The sequence below is a fragment of the Monopterus albus genome, unplaced genomic scaffold (genome assembly GCF_001952655.1).
Source record: "Monopterus albus unplaced genomic scaffold, M_albus_1.0 scaffold123.1, whole genome shotgun sequence".
NCBI classification, from domain to species: domain Eukaryota; kingdom Metazoa; phylum Chordata; class Actinopteri; order Synbranchiformes; family Synbranchidae; genus Monopterus; species Monopterus albus.
In genome coordinates, this window is record NW_018128003.1 from 471,398 (window position 1) to 490,617 (window position 19,220).

The following is a 19,220-nucleotide window of genomic DNA, read 5'->3' on the forward strand; positions in this document are numbered from 1 at the left end:
AGTCATTAAAAAGCTTGAGACTACAGAGTCTGCCTTTAGACTAAACCATCCCCTTCTGTTTTAGACATAATGCAGCAGGGCCGAGCTCCAAATGTGGTGAGGAAATACTGTGCTGTGCTATGTATTCTGAATGGTTATTTGAGTCGCTGCTAGAGGGAAGACTCTCCCAAAGCAAAACAGGAAATACTTTTTATTTTTGCTGAGGAAGATGTCGAATGAAAACAGTCGCATACTGCAAACCCAACTGCAGAAAGTCGTGTTTGGTTGACAGTACTTACTTGTACTCTGTTGTTCTAGGCATCAGTCTACTGTTCTTTCATGTCATTGTTTATGATGACACTTGATGCCAGGGGTTTAAGAAATTCTTTGAAAAGGAAAGCTCTATTTTTATTTGCTAAGCAACTTAAAACTGGCTTAATATTTTTCAGGAAACACACTATATCTGATGGCCTTAATTTTTGGAGATCTCAGTGGGGAAACAGTTTGTGGTTCTCACATGATACAAATAGGGCAGCTTTGTTGTATTTGTATGTATTCTTAAAAATAATTTCACTGGTGAGGTCTTGCATTCAAAGGGAGATTGTCATTGGCTTTTTTTACTCTTAGTAACTGACATTGGGCATAATACACTGATAATTTTAAACTTTTATGGCTAGAATTATCTTCCTAATGATGCTCTTATTCAGGAGAGAATATTACTTTTTGGCTAAAAAGTACCCAAATTATTACATTATTATTGGAGGGGATTTCAATGTTGCAATCGATAACTGTTTGGATACGTATCCCTCCTGTGTAGCATCCACACTGAATACCGCACTAAACCTCTTTATACAATGATTTGATCTTACTGACATCTGGAGAGCAACACATCTCATTCAGAAATGTTACACATGGCAGAACAGTAGTGGTTCCCTCCAGTCTCGTATTGACTATTGGCTGATCTCCTCTAAACTCAAAGAAAATGTATGTGTAGATATATTGCCAACAGACCACAAAGCAGTTTCCATTAAAATACCTTTTTCTTCTACAAATCTGCAGAAAGCAATACTTTGGAAATTAAATTTCATTACTATCACACACAACAGCTAAATCTGATATAACTAAATTCATTTCAAAATTTTGGAACAAGGCGCTAATAGAAAATAAGTTTGGCAGAAACTGGGAGGTTTTGAAGTATGAAATTGAGAAATACTTCAGAAAATATGAAAGCTGGTTGGCCAAGTCTAGAAGGTTCGAGGATTTTATTGTCAATTCACCATATGTGCAGGACATACAGAAAATCGAAATACCGTTTCTCTCTCACCTAGTATTGGGTGCCATAACATTTAGGAACTAAAATAGAGTAAAGTACAATAAAAATAGCATAGAATAGAATAAGAACTGGATTGATGTAATTAGGAGAAATCTAAACGTTACAGCCAATAAGCTGTGACTCAAAACCGTGTACAGTCAGTGACAGTAGTGCACACAATAATAGGAGATTGTCAGATGGTTCACAGCGTTCAGTATCCACACAGCCTGGTGAATGAAGCTGTTTGTAAGTCTGGTGGAGTGGGCCTGAAGACTCTGATACCTTCTCCCTGAAGTCGGAGTATGCGGGGTGGGAGGTGTCATCAGCAATGCTGGTGACTCTGCGGATGAGGCGGGTGTTAAAAATGTCCGTGAGGGAAGGCAGAGGGGGGCCGATGATCTTGCTGGCTGTATTCACTATGCGTTGCAGGGTCCTTCTGCAGGAGACAGTACAGGCTCCATAAAATGTATTTTACCAATTTGATAGTCTCACGGATGTCAAGGTCAGCACAGAGGAGCACATCATGGGGGGGTTCTTCTGGGAATCCACCACAAAGCACATGAAGGATTGCCGGGCTCAATCCACCCAGGCATGGCCCATTGTGTAAAAAATGAATGACCAATCATTCAGCCAGCGACAACAAATAAGTCACTCTCCAAAAGGTAATGGGAGGTGGAGGGAATCAGATGATCTTGTTCACCCTCAAAAAAGAAGACTTCCTCCTGGGGCTTAAAAGAGACAAACAGAGACCATATAGATAGTAGTATAATGCACATAAATATTTGTCATACAGCATTAGTAATGGACATTATTGATCAGCGTTGGCACACAACTGGGGGTCAGCAGTGTGAAGAGCAATGGGCTGAGCCCCTGCGGAGCCCCTGTGCTCAGCGTGATGGTCTTGGAGATGTTGCTGCCGACCCACACATTTTGTGGCCTCCCTGTTAGAAAGTCCAGCACCCAGTTGCAGAGAGAGGTTTTGAGTTCCAAGTGTAGGCACACAACTTGGAGAGAGAGGGGACGCTGTGTTCGTTTGCACCACCATCTTTCCTACAGAGAAGGTTATATGAAGAAACTCTTCTTACAAAGATATCAGCATTAACCAATAAAGACCCTGATAAATGATTAACTAATGAAAAAAGCACACTAAATGAGCTTTAAAGAAAACTAGATGACCTCTATAAAATAAGAGCTGAAGGCACCTTTATTTGCTCCAGAAGTAGGTGGCTTGAAGCCGGTGAGCAAAATTCTGCATATTTCTTTAAACTTGAAAGATCACACTACAGAAATAACTTTATTGCGCAGCTCTTGGACAACAATAAAATTATTAAAGAGCCAAAAGAAATCACTGCATACTGTTATGCATTTTATAAGCAACTACTGTATATAGCTCTGGTTTTAATGAAGATGCATGCAACACATTTTTTGTCTCGCTTCCACAGTACAAGTCACTAAGCTTATCTAACAAAGAGTACTGTGACAAAGCCCTGTTTTTAGAGGAAGTTGTAGATTCTATAGCGCACCTAAAAAATAATAAATCTGGAGCTGACAGCATCTTGTCTGAGATTTATAAGATGTTCTCAAATCTTCTTGCTCCTTTTTTTGCTTAAGGTTTTTTGTGAAGGTATTGACAATCGCAACTAGATGTCTAAAATGTACAGTTGTTTCAACCTAGACGTTTTCCAATTGCAAATCACCAAAATGTTGCTAGTTCACTGTCTATAAAAAAACATAGCCTACTACTGTATGCCTTATCCATTAATTGAACCGTAGCGACATCTTGTGACGTTTCTTTGAAAGTGCGTCTTCTGACGTTGTCCTGCTCTTCTTTACGTCACCAAGCGTTAGCAGGAAGCCCTGAAACCAAGGCTTCAACATGGCGGAATACACACATCCACGTGAGTTTCATAGAACACAACTATAACCCCAAAACTGTAGCTGTCAAAACGCAAACACATATTTATGGCAAGCGATAGTGTTTGTTGCATATGTAGTTGAGGAATTTTGTTAGTAGCGTCAGTACGATGCGACAGCACTGTTGCTGCCAAGCTGTAAAGTTGCAACGTTAACGCAGAATAACTGAAGAAAGTAGTGAATGTAGTCTCCTTCAGTTTCGCCAGAGTGCGCATCTTCGTGGCTCTTATATGCAGCTGTAATCGCGATTTTTCTTTGACAGAGGGCGAAGAAGCTACTGAGGTGATGCCAGAGCTCTCTTGCGACGATGATGACAACACTGAAGATGATGAAGAACAGTGGCAGTGGATGGAGGAAGACAGTCAGCAAGTTGCTTGTCTGTTTTGTGACAGGTGAGCTGACACTGCACAGCTGGAGGAAACAGACCAGTTAAAAAAGATTCTACACATTTTCCAGTTTGAAAGAAACTTTTCAGAACACCTTTAAATATACTTTATTTCCACGTGACAAATTCTTGCATCTCCACTTGTAAACTGAAGTGAGTGTTTATTTTGTACAATGAATGATGTGACACCTCATCAACTTTAAATAATGTGCTGCTGTATTGTTTACAACATAATACATGGCCAAAGATCATTTTCAGCTTTAATTTTGATTATACATGCCGTCTCAACTTTTTTGATTTGGGGTTGATAAGGATTAACTAGTCATCCATTTAAATGTGAGTGGACGTCCAGCGTAAATCTACATGATGGCATAATACATTTTTGTCTGTGGTTCTGATTGTTGTTTTCATCCTTTTGGGGTTTTCTGTTGAATTGATGATGATTGTGAGATGAATTTTATGAGAGATGTTTGCAGCCATCCAAGTGTTAGTGGTCAGTTATTTGACCAAAAAATCCCAATTGTCTGTCTTCATTTTCTATTTTAAAACTCAAAATCAGCAAAGCGAAGATAATTTTTGATTCAGTCTGCATAGCCACAACTAAGTCAGACCTCATTACAGTTTTTCCTACTTAAAAACCAGAAGACTGTGACATAAATCAGATATAATAGTAGTAATCCAAACTCGAGAGTGACAACACGTTTAGTAGGGCTGTAATTGTTCATAAAATTCAGGGTGGACAGTTTTTATGTTTGAGGACATGCATACATCTGTAATGTTTTTGACTCACACCACATTTTGTTATCAAAACTGATTTTCCTACCTTTCCTCTCAGGCTGCTGAGTTCTGTGCCTGCCACCCTGCAGCACTGCACAGCTGAGCACCACGTCAACCTTGTAGACATAATAAGGAAACACAGTAAGTAGACGGTGATGGTATGTGCCTCACCCAGGAATCAGGAGATGAATTGACTCTGTTTTTTTTTTTTCCTCATTAGATTTAGATAACTATGGTTATATAAAGATGATCAACTTCGTACGGTCAACAGTAAGTACATAGCTCTATATGTTAAAGCTACAGTATGTAACTTTTAAAAAATACTTTTGTTGTAGAAATTTGCTCCAAAACTTGTGTTAATGTGGAGAGTTGCTGTCGAAGCCACCTGTGACCCAGACTCATTAAACAGCACTGGCAGCAGTGTGGAGAGACTAGCTTCTAAAAGGTTTTGAGCAGGATTGACCTCTTTAACCAGTCAGAGATTTTCAGTTATTTCTGCCTGATCAGTGGATTTTGTTGCATTTTCATTTATTGTAATTTCATTATGATAAATATCTAAAGAGCGTGGCAGAGTGTAGCAGATCGTGGTAGGGCAGGGAGAGGGAGCATTGAGCAGAGTGGTTTGAATTGGAGTTTCATGCTAGTACTACCTTAAGTTACATACTGTAGCCTTAAGTGGCAGGTCTCAGATATGATTTAGTTCTGCTGAGTCAGGAGCTCTGAAACATTTGCATAACTATAATCAAGTACCTACAGTACATTTGAAAGAAACTTGCAGAAGGATGGAAGATTTCTTTCTTCAACAAATCTGTGTTTATAGAAATGTGAGCCATCATGTCTGACCGGGCTGCCAGATGCTCCTTTACCCTGGGAGAGCGAAGACTTCCTGCGGCCGGTCCTACAGGACGACCTCTTGCTGCAGACAGGTACAGAAACTCCTTTAATTTTTATCACACAGACTTTTGGTTTTGGTTTTTTGGTAACAGGCCGCAGTTTCAGTAACATTTGCAACAGATTTGTCTCATTAGAAAATTTTTTGGATGCACAAAGTACCTGAAGAAACTGCCTTAAAAAGTCACACATGCACATTTAGGCTGGTATGTGATGGTTCTTGTTTTCAGTTTATCCTCAGTTCTGAGGGTTCAGCACACTGCAGTCAAACTAGTCTGTACAAAGTGTCATCAGACACATCCAAAGGCAAAAGGAGGGGTGAGAGGTGCTGAATTGTAGAACTTCCATTAAGGAAGGTGCTCTTGGACTTGGTTTTACATGTGAAATGTATCAGAAGTAGCTGTGTGGAAAATGAGAAGAGAGCTTGATAGAGAAGTTTAAACCATTGTTACTTTCTTCCCTCCGTGCTCCTGCCCAGTCGCTGTGTAAAGTGCACGTGCTTGTCTGACTGTTGACTTTAAAAAGTTGTAGAAGTGGCCGGAAGCAGCCTCCTGAATTCCAATGTGAAAAATGTGTTTGAGGAAGGGTCTTCAGATGCTGTTCAGTGATCCAATACATTTGATAGTAGTCAGGACTCCATGATTATGCAGCCTAACAGCCGTGCAGTGAGACTACTAAAAACCCAGCTGGAACAGCCCAGTCTGCCTTCCAGTATTTGTCTGGCCAGGTTAATGCAAATGGTAGATAGTGAATATGAATTCACAGCTTTCTCATTGAAAAAAAGACAAGGAGCAGGGTTTAGTATGTGTGTAGGTTCAGATTAGTGGGGTGGAGAGAGAGAGATTTTCCATTTGAGAAAAGGCCACAGCTTGTTCAGCCCCAGCCTATCTTAGGACCGAGTTCCCTGGCTGTGGTTTGTCAGTGTTCCTCCTCTGCTGTGCATTTCTCCCTGTGTGATTGTCGATCGACTGTACGCACAAACAAGACCTAGAATCAAGACCTTGCTTTCTGTTGATGTTTAGAATTGATAGTCTACAATAAATGTGAGTATGGCGTTGAAAATTGGGGAAATACATACATAAGCTCACTTCAACCATTGTATATATTACAAAAAAGAGCGATAAGAATTGTGCATAAGATGGGGTATAGGGATCACACCAATGTAGCTTTCATACAGTCTAAATTGTTAAAATTTTTTGATTTAGTGGGATATAAGACTGCTGTGTTTATGTATAAAGCCAGGAACAATTTATTACCTGGTGGAATTCAAAAACTATTTAATGAAAGGGAAGGGGGATACAATTTAAGGGGTCAGTTAAATTAAAAAATTCATGCTATACGTACAACCAAAAAAAGATTCTGTGTTGGTGTAAAACTATGGAATAATTTAAGTGTAGACATAAAAAATAGTAATAGAATTGACGAGTTTAAACATAAATATAAAGGTATGTGTCAATCAAGATATATGCAAGAACAGGCTCAATGATTAATTAGAATTTTTTTAGTATATTACTTGTGTGGTGTGGAAGAGAATTATTTATGTAGAGATACTGTTTGCAAACCAATGATGTAAGATGATGTCATGGGGTAGGACTGGATAAGTCTGACTTCTTCCTACTCCATTCAAGCATGTACTAGGTATAAGCAAATTGATATTGGATTAGCATTTGTTGGATATGTGTAAAATTATGTGTGTTGACATATCAACTGTCTTTACATGCTTGAAAGAATAAATCAAATCAAATCAAATCAATGTGTGGCAGTAACATAGTTTTCTGTTTTGCATTAACCTCGCAGTATTAAACCATACAGACTAAATAAAATAGCACCTGTTTTTTGTTTAAATGTTATAGTGTTACTGGCAGTTATATGGTCAGTTAGTGTTTTTATTTAGTGATTTAATTTCATTAAAATCCACTGGAGAGCTTCTGGATAAGTACAGTTAAAATATAATAATATAAATAACAAAACCAAACATAAAAACACAAGAAACATTAAAACAAATAATAAGATGAGCAGAAGCAGGAGACCAAAAAGTAGTTTTTTCATTTTGGAACCTGTGTTTGGTCACTGCTGAATTTCATTTTATTTTATTTTATTTTTTTGTGTACAACCTCTGTGTTCCTGGCAGACCCTGAGGAGCTTTGTGACAATGAGGGGTTGAGGGTGTTAGCGTGCCCGCTGTCTGGGGCTGAATCCCATGATGCTCTGCTGCAGAGGGCACGGACCATGGAGGAGAGAGCTCTTCGCTCAGAAGAGGCGCTGGCCAGAGCCATGGATGACCTGCACAAACTGAAGTCAGTGACATTTCTGCATTTTCACCTTTTCTATCACCGCTAGGTATGATACCACTGGCCAATTTCTTTCTTTCCTGACAGTCCTCTGTAAATTTTCTTCTTCAGATGTTCTTCCTCCTATATGTACTTGGTGTGTTGTTTTATTTCTGCACTACCTCACTGCGGCCAGCAGGGGGACACAATGAACCCAGTATTGCAGAAACAAAAACTAGAATACCTTGTGGAAGAAGTTTGGAGCAAGGGGAAACATAAAAAAGGGAAGGGAAAATTCCACTGCAGCATGGAGGTTAACGTGAGGAGGTGGGGTAGGAAAGGGGGCAGTAAGGGAAAAGTACAGGAACAAGTGGGGATGGGAGGAGTTGGAAGAGAATAAGAAAGATGAATGCCTCCCATCTCCTCCATTTACTGCTACCTCCTGCATGAAGGTTGTTTGTGCTTGCTACTTTCTGCGTGCTGCTTTTTTTTGTCCCCTGTCCTAATATGAGAAGTTAAATGCAGGTGTGTCTGGTGTTCTTTCAGGCTGCTGGCTCAGGGGTTGGTGCTGAACACAGAAAGTAGCAGATCTAGTAACCTGGGCAGTGTGGCAGAGCTCCGAGAAGATGAGGACGAAGCCTACTTCAGCTCCTACAGCCATTATGGCATTCACGAGGAGATGCTGAAGGTCTGAGCTGTGCAAACACACACACACACACACACACACACACACTGAGTAGGCCTGCAGGTCTCTTCAGAGCCCTGTAAGCCACTTCCCCCTTGGATGCAGCAGTCTCTGCAGTGCAAAAGTGGGTTCATCAGCGTACGTCTTGGCTGAGAGGTTTCAGTGTAGCATGTAAATGAAAGTGTTCGTCTTTATGCGCACATTGATAGTGAGAACAAGGCATTTTCTCAGAAGTGACAAATCAGCAATAAGTGCTAAGCTCTCATGCGAGACACCAGCGGTGGCACTACACGGCAGATACTCAGAACATGGAAATTAATTTTTATATTCTGTGTGTGTATGTGGGTGGAGGGGGGGTCAGCGCCATCTCCTCCCTTCCTAATGTACTTACCGCAGTGCTTAGATATATTCCTGGTGGCTGCCCTGATTGGTGCTAAGCACTGTTAAGTTTTGCGTCATGTGTATGTGCGTAAGACTGTAAAACCCATCATAGCCTCAGGAGGGGCCGAGAACACGTGATGGGAGCTTTGCGGTAGAATGTGGTCAACTCTTTGAAGTGCATCACCTACGTATGACGCACTCTGCGTGAGTGTGTGTGAGAGAAACCGTATGTAAGAGGGTGTTGTCTTAGATTGATGTGTGTCACTTGTCAACTTTGAATTTGTTGTCGATAGCGCAATGCTTGGAAACCATTAGCACAGACAGACAAAAAGTAGACCCTGAGTTTTGAGGTACTGTATGTCCGTGTCCACATCAACACAAGGGTGTGTGGAAAGCATGATTTGGCCTTAAGGCATGTTAATGTCATTTCAAATGATTGAGTAGCTTTCTCTCCAGAGAGGAGGGGCAGGGCTTTGTGGTCATACTGTTTGATTGGCAGCTTAATTAGCAAGTCCTGACCTGACCACCACTGGTAAAATACCAGAGGTTTTCTAGTTGTATTTATCTGATAAAATTACTCTTAAATTTCCATGAATCCCCCGCAGTCGGTTGTTATCTGACCCTGTGTAGAAAAAGCTTTACCTGCCTTGCTCCAATTTTTTTTTTTTTTTGGTAAGGGGGCGGGTGGCAATATGATAAGGCTTGTGTCGATTCAGCTTTATACCACAGCATATAGTAAGCATCCTAATAAAAGTAATCATAGAACTTGTGGAATGTAAATGATCTGCAGAAGATTTGATGTCTCTCCCTTCCCTTTATTCCACTGCAGTTGCTGGTGTGTATAGTTTTTATTTATTTGTGTGTTTTCTCTGCAGGAGAAAAGTGCGCACAGAGAGTTACCGTGACTTCATGTACAGCAACCCAGATGTGTTCAAAAACAAGGTGAGCCAGCAAAACGGGTGTAAATAGATAAATATTTATGAATTTGTGTGTATAGGTATGTGAAAGGTAGCTGGCTGAATGTACAGCAAAGCCTATTAACAGGAACAGGTATGTGCTTTTTGCAGGACTGACATTAATAAGGTAATGGTGTCTGATTTAAAACATCGTGACTTCATTAGCTCCTCAAATGACGACTGCAGAGTACTGATAACAGCAGTCCACCACCAAAGCCGTAACGCCCCCTCCTATTCCCAAACTCTTCAGGCTCACCCCCACCCCTCTTGTTTCTTTTGCTTTTAGTTGCAGGAAGCAGTGGCCTATATCATGACCATCTATTATATGGGCAGCTGCTGGTTAGTGCTGGGTTAAGGCTGTAGAAGAGGGGGGCAGGTTGTGTTGATGGGAACGTACATTATCCGTGTCAGAGTGAAGCGGTTGGCAAAGAGGGAAGTGTCATGTTATATAGGAAGCAGCAGATAGAGAACAGAACATGATATTCTTGTTTCAGTACTGTTTGGATGGGGGAAGGTAGCCTAAATGTGGTGCAGTACAGAAAGCTGGAGAATGGAGCAAGGAGTTAGTAGTTGTGTTGTGTCAGCAGTGTGTTGGTGGCCCTCTGCGAACCCATAAAGGCAGCAGGATGCCTACAGGGAAGTTAAAGTTGCCTTAAATAGAGACCCACAGGGTTACATATAGATGGGTGTATTGTCACCACAGCTGTGCTGCAGTCATTTAACACCAGTTGGTGGTGGAGATGAACAAATTAGCTGTAACCTATGGGAACCTGAAATAGAGGTGATTCAAAACTCAGTCAACAGCAATAGGGTACAGAGTGAAAAAGTAACATGAGGAACCTGAGGTTTTAGGCGCAGTTTGATCAGTGAAGGGCCTAAGAACAAGCTCAGCAGCAATCGTGTTAGATGTTTGATTAGGCTTAGTAAACCCCTACTTCAGCAGCCCTGCCATAACAGCAGCTAGCCAGGAATAAGTAACCCAACTGTTCAGTGTTTTTGTAGGCTTTTGAACTAAAAAGCGCAAATGAATTGGGATGTTTGTGGAATGTTAACATTGTGTTGGCCAAGTGCAGAGGGTATTATTTCTGTTTATTGTGTATTTAACCGGGTAATCTCAGTGAGACAGTCTCTCATTCTCAGTAGAGCCATGATAGCATGCCACTTACTGGAGGTAAATGGTGGCCATGGGTCATCGGACCATGGGTAACCCTGGGCCATGTAAGAAAAATACAGGTTATGTGATACTTTTAGCAAAGCTCATTGTACTTTGATAACAAATTGTTGGGTGGCAGCATGCTTTCCCTCTAACTGTAAAAACCAACTGAAGCTGTCTAGTAAACTTGTTCACACCACATTGTATTAATTAGTTATTCTAATAAAGCTGCCTCAATTTTCAGCATATTTTTTCAGCAAGAAATCACCTTTTTCTTGAGAGTATTTACAGGTGAACAGAGCACATTTCTGACAACCTTCAAACAAGACTTAAGCCTCTTTTAGACAGAGATTTCACTATATTGGCAATAATCTGGCCATTCTTTATGGCCAGATTATTTTACACTGGAAATTACAATTACAATTTTACACTGGAAAAAAAATCAAACAAAAAAAACAAACAAATGGCATAATGCTCCCCTGTTGTTTTTAAACAGATCCCTGTATCCCAGTTCAATGTAATGCCCATCTTTTGCATGTCTTGCACAGATACGACATGATTTGGACTCGACATTAAAATTTAGCAGCTCCCCCCAAAATCTGATTGGCCACCCCTTGCTAGTGTTAAAAAGTGATGCTTGTCAATATTGATGAATGAAAAATGAGAAACAGTAACACATTATTGCTTTAAATACAGTTAACATTTTTCTGGTGCGTTATAATCGATATTGGTCAGATATTTGCATCCATGTCTCTTATTGTGTTGTGGAGTACTTGGCATGATTCAAGGAGGGGAACCACTCTGCAGCAGCCATGTCCCTGGCTGGACGTAAATAAGGAGCACAGCCAAAGTTATCTAAAGAAAGCATTGTGTGTGTCTCATTTTTACACAAATTGAACTGTTTGATTCTTTTTAATATGTATTTTATTATTTCATAGAACTAGGGGTTTAATAAACCTTTTGCCTGTATTTCAAATGTGCCACTCCTCTGAGTCTGTGAGCCAGCCTGTCCAAAATCTTCCAAATCTGCCCCTGATGCATTCACCTGCTATCCTGCAGGTGGTGCTTGATGTGGGCTGTGGGACTGGTATACTGTCCATGTTTGCTGCCAGAGCTGGGGCCAAGGAGGTTATATCAGTCGACCAATCAGATATCATCTATCAGGCCATGGACATAGTCAGGTGAGATGCATACTCTACACTTTTCCCTTAAGTATATCTGTCAGTCACATGACCCTTGCCATCAGAGGGTAGACAATGTTAAACCCTATGTGTGTAGCTGAAGATTGTGGGAGTAGAGGTTTGTATGACCTACAGTCACCTTTTATTTGTTGCAACTCGTTGACTTCAATTGTACCGCAGTTTGTCGCAAGGCCATAATGCACGATTTACACCTGCAGTCTGACTCATTCACCCCTCGCCTCTTCTCCCCTGCAGTAGATACAGTCCGAGGCCTACAGTCACCCACATGCTATCTCACACACACACACACATGTAGATGACCCCCTATTGGTATCTTTTAACAAAGTCCTTAGTCCAATTTAAGATGCTGTGTGTTTCCAGTTTTCTAGCAGCTGCTTCACTGCAGTAGAGTCCATTTACCTCCACCAGAGCCTCCACTGTCCCTGTGTCTACCTGCAGCCACTGCCTCCATTACACTCCAGCATTTTTGAGTTAGGGGCTATTATGACTGCTATTATTACCGTTATGTAAGAGAGTGTCATATGAGCAAAACAACGGGGTTTGCTGAAGGAAAAGGACGTTTTAATTTTACAGCCCACTGACTCGCTGTAAGAGTGTGTGTTATCATGCGGGCGATGTGGCAGGTTTGCCAGCGGTGAGGATTCAGCTAAAGAAAGATATTGTCACCCCCACCCCCATCTTAAACACTCACACACAACTGTACACACACAGTACAGAAATGTGCAGAATCTGTCCCTTTTAAATCTACTGCTGGCTTGGGTTGTGAGTTTTAAGTTCCTGTTTGTGTGTGTGTGTGTGTGTGTGTGTGTGTGTGTGTGTGTGTACGTGAGTGTGCATGCATGCATGTGAGGCTGTTCTGTGTGTGTGTCTGTCACTTTCTCTTGATGTTAAGTTAATATCAGGATTGTAATTAAAGTGGCTCCTGTTGGTTGGGCAGGAGCATCCATCTCCCATCTCCACTCCGTCACCGAAGTTTAAATGAAAAGCTAGATGTGACTTCCTTCCTTCACAGTCACTTCCTTAATGGATAATGTCGAGATACTTTTTTAAATGGCTGGAATTGATGGATTATCCAGTAGAATGCTTTGAAATGTGACAACAAAGTAGGAACAACTAGACAAGATTTTACATAGATGTCTGGCATTCAACTTTAAATGGTGATATAAACTAAAAATGAAGAGTTTGTGGATGTTTATGAGCCATTATGGGGTGACGAGTGCCATCCCATAATGCCAGTAACACACAGTATGAGGGCATGTAATCCAGGACGGTTAGAAAAGTGTAGGTTTTAATGGTTTGTGTTGAAGTGTCTATTTTCAGTTCCTGCTTAGAAAAACAAATTTCCTGAAAGAAAGACAACAACAAACGATCACCTACTGCAGACTGTTGTGTTGTTAATTACATTTTTAAATTTTGAATGGGAAAATATCTGGGCTTTAGCTGGGCTACTCAAGGGCAGTCAGAGGCTTGTCCCAGAGCTACTCCTGCATTGTCTTGGCTGTAAGCTTCTAGTCACTGTTGTGCTGAAAACGCACAATGAAGTGCACAAAAAGCGAAAGGATCTGTACTTTTTGAAGTGGCCGTATGACAGCGGTTATTAAAAATCTTAATGATCTTGGAAAGTTAGCATCTTTAGCAAGAACAGATATCCACGATGTGAGAGAAAAAACAAATGTGTATGACAAAGGCCTCCATTTATCATCAAAAGACAGAAACCTTTATTAAAGTCTGGGTTCCTATGATGAAACGTACAGCCCTGCTCCCCCCGTCTCTCGTACACACATCCACATACATACACCCACACACCCCTACACCCCTACAAAGCTGCACAGATACTGACTCACTCCCCTGAGTCCCGACATTGTCCTCTAAATTACCCCAATAATGAGATTACAGTGTTTCCCTTGTGTGAAAGGTGGGGTGTGTGTGTGTGTGTGTGTGTGTGTGTGTGTGTGTGCGTTGGGGGGGGGGGGGGGTGGCGGCGAAAAAAAAAATGGGGGGGGGGGGGGGGGTTGGTCAATTCTGCAAGGAGGAGATAGTGATAGCAGTGCAGCAGAGAGGGGAGAGAGAGTTCAAGATAAGGATCGCTGCTACAGAAATGCACTCTGGGCCACTGTGAGTAATTGTTCTGTCCTCAGTAACATTACCTGTCATGATAATGGAATATTCACAGAGATTGATACCCAGACTGACTGCTCTGAAAGGAAGGATCATTTAAACAGCAGCACCAATCTTACAGTTCCCACCTGAGCCTGTCAGCTCTGCAGGCACACAGTTTCCCCTGGCTCCGGAAGGACTGGAAATATACAGAGCAAAGAATATGCTGCTGTACATATCTTGACAAGTTTGGAGTTTTGTCGCCCAAAAGACAAAGGGAGATTGATTGTTACCAGCTATGTAGATATACTGTATACTCTTCATCATCCATTTTATAAAATTTGTTTGTAGTTAATGTGACTAAGGTTCTTGTCAGTTGACTAGTTACCTAACATAAAACCAGGCCAGTGAGGCTTAAAGCTGCCCTCATCACTATCTTTATATTAACAATGGGTTAAATGACTGTTTAGTGTGAAAAGGACCTTTTGATGTGATGAACCTAAAGACACTTATCATTCAACTCTTCAGTTTTCATCGTCTCTCCGCAGCGTTATCAGGTCATTGTTTTTGTTTTTACAGCCTGCACCTTGACTGTTTTGCTTCACACTCACTACTCTTATCAGCCCCAATTCCAGTAGTTGCAAGCAGCTGTTTTCAGAGAAAAGGCTCTGATAAACCCGCTGTGTGATACTGTACCTGCCCAACAACAAACAGCCAAAGTTGACAACCAGTGAACACATTAGAGCATTCAGCAGCTTTATAATCATATATTTCCCTCAGGAGTTGGTATAGACTGTTTGCTGATAAGTTCATAATGTCAGCTTTAAAAGGTGATAATAGGGTAGTTTTGTTTACAGGTTCTGCAGCCTCCTTTTCATATGACAGAATTTAATTGCCATAGTTGAGTTTTGGAGTCTCCACATTTTTGAGCAGTGACTTAGCATCGTAGTAAAATTACAAGCTCTACAGTTTTTGAGCCATTGGTTTGTTCAGTGTTCATTGATGGGAAATGTTTGATTGTGCTTCTAGGTCTTCTGACTCTTGCATGTTTACCACAGGTCCAACCACCTGGAGGACAAGATCACTCTGATCAAAGGCCGCGTGGAAGACATCAGCCTCCCTGTGGAGAAGGTGGACATCATCATCTCAGAATGGATGGTTAGTACATATTTTAGTAGCAGTAGTTTGAGGGAACACAGTCAGTCAGGTCAAAGCCTTCTACTTCTAAACCCTCATTATATCAGAAAATGAAATATGAAAGTTAAATTCCAACTCAGATGTGTTAATTCAGGTTGATAGCTGAGAATATGAATAAGGAAATGCAAGTGTGAGCTTAGTAAGTTTCAGTAGCTTGTCTTGACCATAATGCTCCTGTGTGATTTCCATGAAGACAGCAAAAGAAGGAAAACACAAAGGCAACATATACTCAGTAGAATTCAGTTCAGGAAAGGGACCATAAACATTTCAAACTTAAATGAATTAGTGATTTAAAATGAATCAGTATGAGGGTTCATTTACCTCCATGTAGGCGTTTGACTTCCGAGACCTTGTATGATGGTTTTATTAAAAGCATTTGTAACATGACTGCTGTCGACAGCTTGAGTCAGACTCAAACCTCCTTCCTGTCATTTATGGCTTTATGGCTTTTCAGGACATTGATGGAGTATTTAGTGGGCCTGAATAAAACGGCACAGGTAGATGAATGGTTGGAAGAGGAGATGTGTATGAATGTGATTTAATACTGATATATGGTTAAATCCTGGTCACGGCCTCAGTATATAACTGGTACCCAATGCAATGCCATGCATGCATCAACACACCTGCAAAAGGCATTATAATTGTTAGTGCAGCACTGGTGTAGGTAATAGCAATAACAGTGACACTGGGTGTTTGTGTAAACTATACCAGCCAAATCAGCTAGCACAGTGCCATGATAATGAAAACCTTAAATGGGCGGCAACACTTATTATTGTTACTTGTACCACCTGTGTTTTGCAAGTTAAAATGTCCATAATATATGAGCTATTATAAACCTGAATTTAGCAAAGAGAATATGAAAGTTCATCACGCTGTGTCGATGGTTTGAACAGGGGCGTCTTTTTTGGAGGTACACACTGTATTTACCTGCACACATTCTTGTTTTGTTTGGCTAAAAAGTTGCTTAAGTCGTTTTTGATCTGACTTTACCAACTGTGGTAATTCATGATGGATAACCTTAGATGACTGCAGCTAACTTGGATGACGGCGTCAGACAGCAAATGACACACTGATCTCATTTTGGGAGCTAACGCTAGTTAGCAAATGACAAATGCTGCAGATGAATCAATTTCTGTCCTGTCTGTGCTCAAAGTGAACACTGGTTGCAGTCGAGACATCTGCAGCCACCACTGTATGTAGCTGTATGGGATAGTAATTATTTTTTAAAATTAACTTATAGATGTATGTGGTATATATATCTATGATTGATAATGAGCGTGATGCTCCAAGCATGGCCTATTTACCCAAGATTCAACACAGCTCTGTCAACTTCAGATTCTCTATTGCAAACCATAATTTACTAATTTGAAATTTATAGCACAGATTAATTTTTATCAGGTGGTGGCAAGTAGTTTTTCTAATTTTCCTGAGGTCATAGTCTAACTTTGAAGTCAGTCAGTGACAGTTCTTAAATAAGTCAGTCTTTATATTCATACTTTGGCTATCAAGCTTATTGTTGGAGACCATACTAGGCCTCAACATGCTGTTTTTTTTATTTTTTATTAATCTTTACTAGCTATTGGAATACCATTTGTATTTTTTACCTTTCTTGCCTGGATCATAAATTATATCTATGGATAAATCAAAAGTGTTGACCTATTCTGAGACTTAAATGTTTGGTGTAAAAAAAAAAATCTTGGAAGCTTATTATCTAAGCAACAAACTCCTTGAAACATCCATGCTTGTACCCAAAATGTAGATGCTCAGATTAGTCCTTTAGAAGCCACTGAAAATGCAGACTCCAAGGTGCCAGCTGCAGTGATGCATGTTTTAAACATAGCTTAAACAGGGCTAAACTCGACCAATGGCTCCTCTGAATACCTAACCAGGAAGAGCAGTCTTCCTTCCCCTTGATGCCCATTTATCAGGGAGATTCTCTTTGGCGATACAGGCAGGATGGCCAAAGTTGAACGCACTGCTGAAGTCATCCTTAATTCATGAGCACCCCGTATCTGTCCCCCCTCCACCTCCCCCATCCATCGTAAAACCCCAGGGTCATGAGCAGGGGTCACCAGCCAGATCCTTCCCATCGTCTCACCAAGGAAATTGAAATTCGTGGGTGACGTGCCGGCGGAACGGTGAAGGATAGGGGATGTAATCTTTGATGACACTGGCTGTTAGAGTGCTAATAAATCTAAGAATCCTCCAGTCACTTCTCATCATTGCAGCAATGGGAGACATTTCTCAGAGTGGTCAGGACTTCAAAAGCTGCCCTCCAATCTGCCTTTATGAAATGAAAAGATGACAATTGTCACAGGAGTAGACTTTCTGACCAGTGTAAATGGGTTTAGACTGTATTAAACTAATGGCTTTTTTATAGCCAGGTAGTGGCTTATTATATCAGAGAGATTCTGGATAGATCATCGCTCTAGTATATATTTTTATTTTTCCTCAGGTGCCCCTTTTTCAGAGTATGTCATAGAAGCCCTCTGTACTGTATTTTAAGGGTTTTTTAAATCCACATACTTTTCCTTCTCTTACTTTCCACACCACTGAATACATAGAATGTACACCGATCAGCCAAAACATTATGACCACCTGCCTAATACTTACTTTACACAGGAGTCAGTGTGGCAGTTGGTTGGCACTCCTGTCGCTCTGCAGCTCACTGTGAATCTTCTGTGAATCCATTTGCTTCCATAGTTCTACTGTCAGGAAGAGCACAGAGGTGCCTACAATTCAGTGAAAAACTTCTGTAAAAGGAGTGAAAGCTGTGGTTGTGAGGACAAGTTAGAATTTTTTAGACTAATTCAACAGCCTCACCAGTCTAGGTGTGATATCACCACTACAGCCCCTGATTCTTTCTCTTCATAGAGACCAATGGACAGTAGTTCTCATTTTCAAACTTTTTAACAAAGATTCAAATAACATTTAATCTTTTGAACATTACAAATGGAATGTTTAATTTACAGTAGATCAATCTCATTATCAGTGAACCTTGGGTGTCCATGACCCTGTTGTGTTCACTGTCTGTCCTTCCTTAGACACTGTTGGTAGGTACTAACCACTGCAGACCAACAACACCCACCAAGACCTGCAGTCTGTTAGATGCTCTGACCCAGTTGTCAGCCATCACAGTTTGGACCTTGTCAAAGTCACTCACATCCTTACACTTGCCCATTTTTCCGGCTTCCAACACATCAACTTTGAGGACTGAATGTTCTCTTGCTGCCTAATATACCCCATGCACTGACAGGTGCCACTGTAACAGACAGTCAGTGTTATTCACTTCACCTGCCAGTGGTCATAATGTTATGGCAGTTCAGTGTAAATTCTGCTTGTTACAGTTGTGTGTAGGAAGGGGTAGTCCCATGTGGGGATGCAAGATTGAGCCCCTCATTAATATCTGACTCTCTAACCTTTAATTACAAAGCCTTTTATTAAAAATGTATTGGCTGTAATGCACTTGGTTTAACCATGGGTGTCTCCAAATCAACCACAATTTAAGAATAATTACTTGACATGTACTGTGTACATACCAGACAGTCAGTGTTATCCCCTTCCCCTGCCAGTGGTCATAATGTTATGGCAGTTCAGTGTAAATTCTGCTTGTTACAGTTGTGTGTAGGAAGGGGTAGTCCCATGTGGGGATGCAAGATTGAGCCCCTCATTAATATCTGACTCTCTAACCTTTAATTACAAAGCCTTTTATTAAAAATGTATTGGCTGTAATGCACTTGGTTTAACCATGGGTGTCTCCAAATCAACCACAATTTAAGAATAATTACTTGACATGTACTGTGTACATACATGTCAAGTAGCAGCAAACTGAGCACCTTTCACACAGCTACAATCCAGTTATTCAAGGAAGAAAGTAAAATATAACAGTCTGCTGAGTCTGTTATCACTGAACAGTGTAATTAATGTGAAATTTGTAGAAATAATAGGCCTAAAATCCATGCTCTGTGGAGAGGGAGGGAGGGAGGGAGGGAGGGAGAGAGAGAGAGAGAGAGAGAGAGAG

The 19,220-nt window shown here is 40.8% G+C and overlaps 1 protein-coding gene across 1 annotated transcript in view; it reads left to right on the top strand.

The window, feature by feature from the left end:
• The first annotated feature begins 3,102 nt into the window (after positions 1-3,102).
• prmt3 (protein arginine methyltransferase 3) overlaps positions 3,103-19,220 on the top strand; it is a 60,485-nt gene continuing 44,367 nt past the window's right edge. The window contains exons 1-11 of the mRNA XM_020612329.1: positions 3,103-3,189; positions 3,468-3,597; positions 4,426-4,508; positions 4,588-4,637; positions 5,188-5,293; positions 7,390-7,555; positions 8,075-8,216; positions 8,707-8,798; positions 9,470-9,536; positions 11,763-11,884; positions 15,061-15,160. Of these exons, the coding sequence (XP_020467985.1) occupies positions 3,168-3,189; positions 3,468-3,597; positions 4,426-4,508; positions 4,588-4,637; positions 5,188-5,293; positions 7,390-7,555; positions 8,075-8,216; positions 8,707-8,798; positions 9,470-9,536; positions 11,763-11,884; positions 15,061-15,160 (1,080 nt within the window). The 5' untranslated portion in view covers positions 3,103-3,167. The remainder of the gene's footprint in view (positions 3,190-3,467; positions 3,598-4,425; positions 4,509-4,587; positions 4,638-5,187; positions 5,294-7,389; positions 7,556-8,074; positions 8,217-8,706; positions 8,799-9,469; positions 9,537-11,762; positions 11,885-15,060; positions 15,161-19,220) is intronic.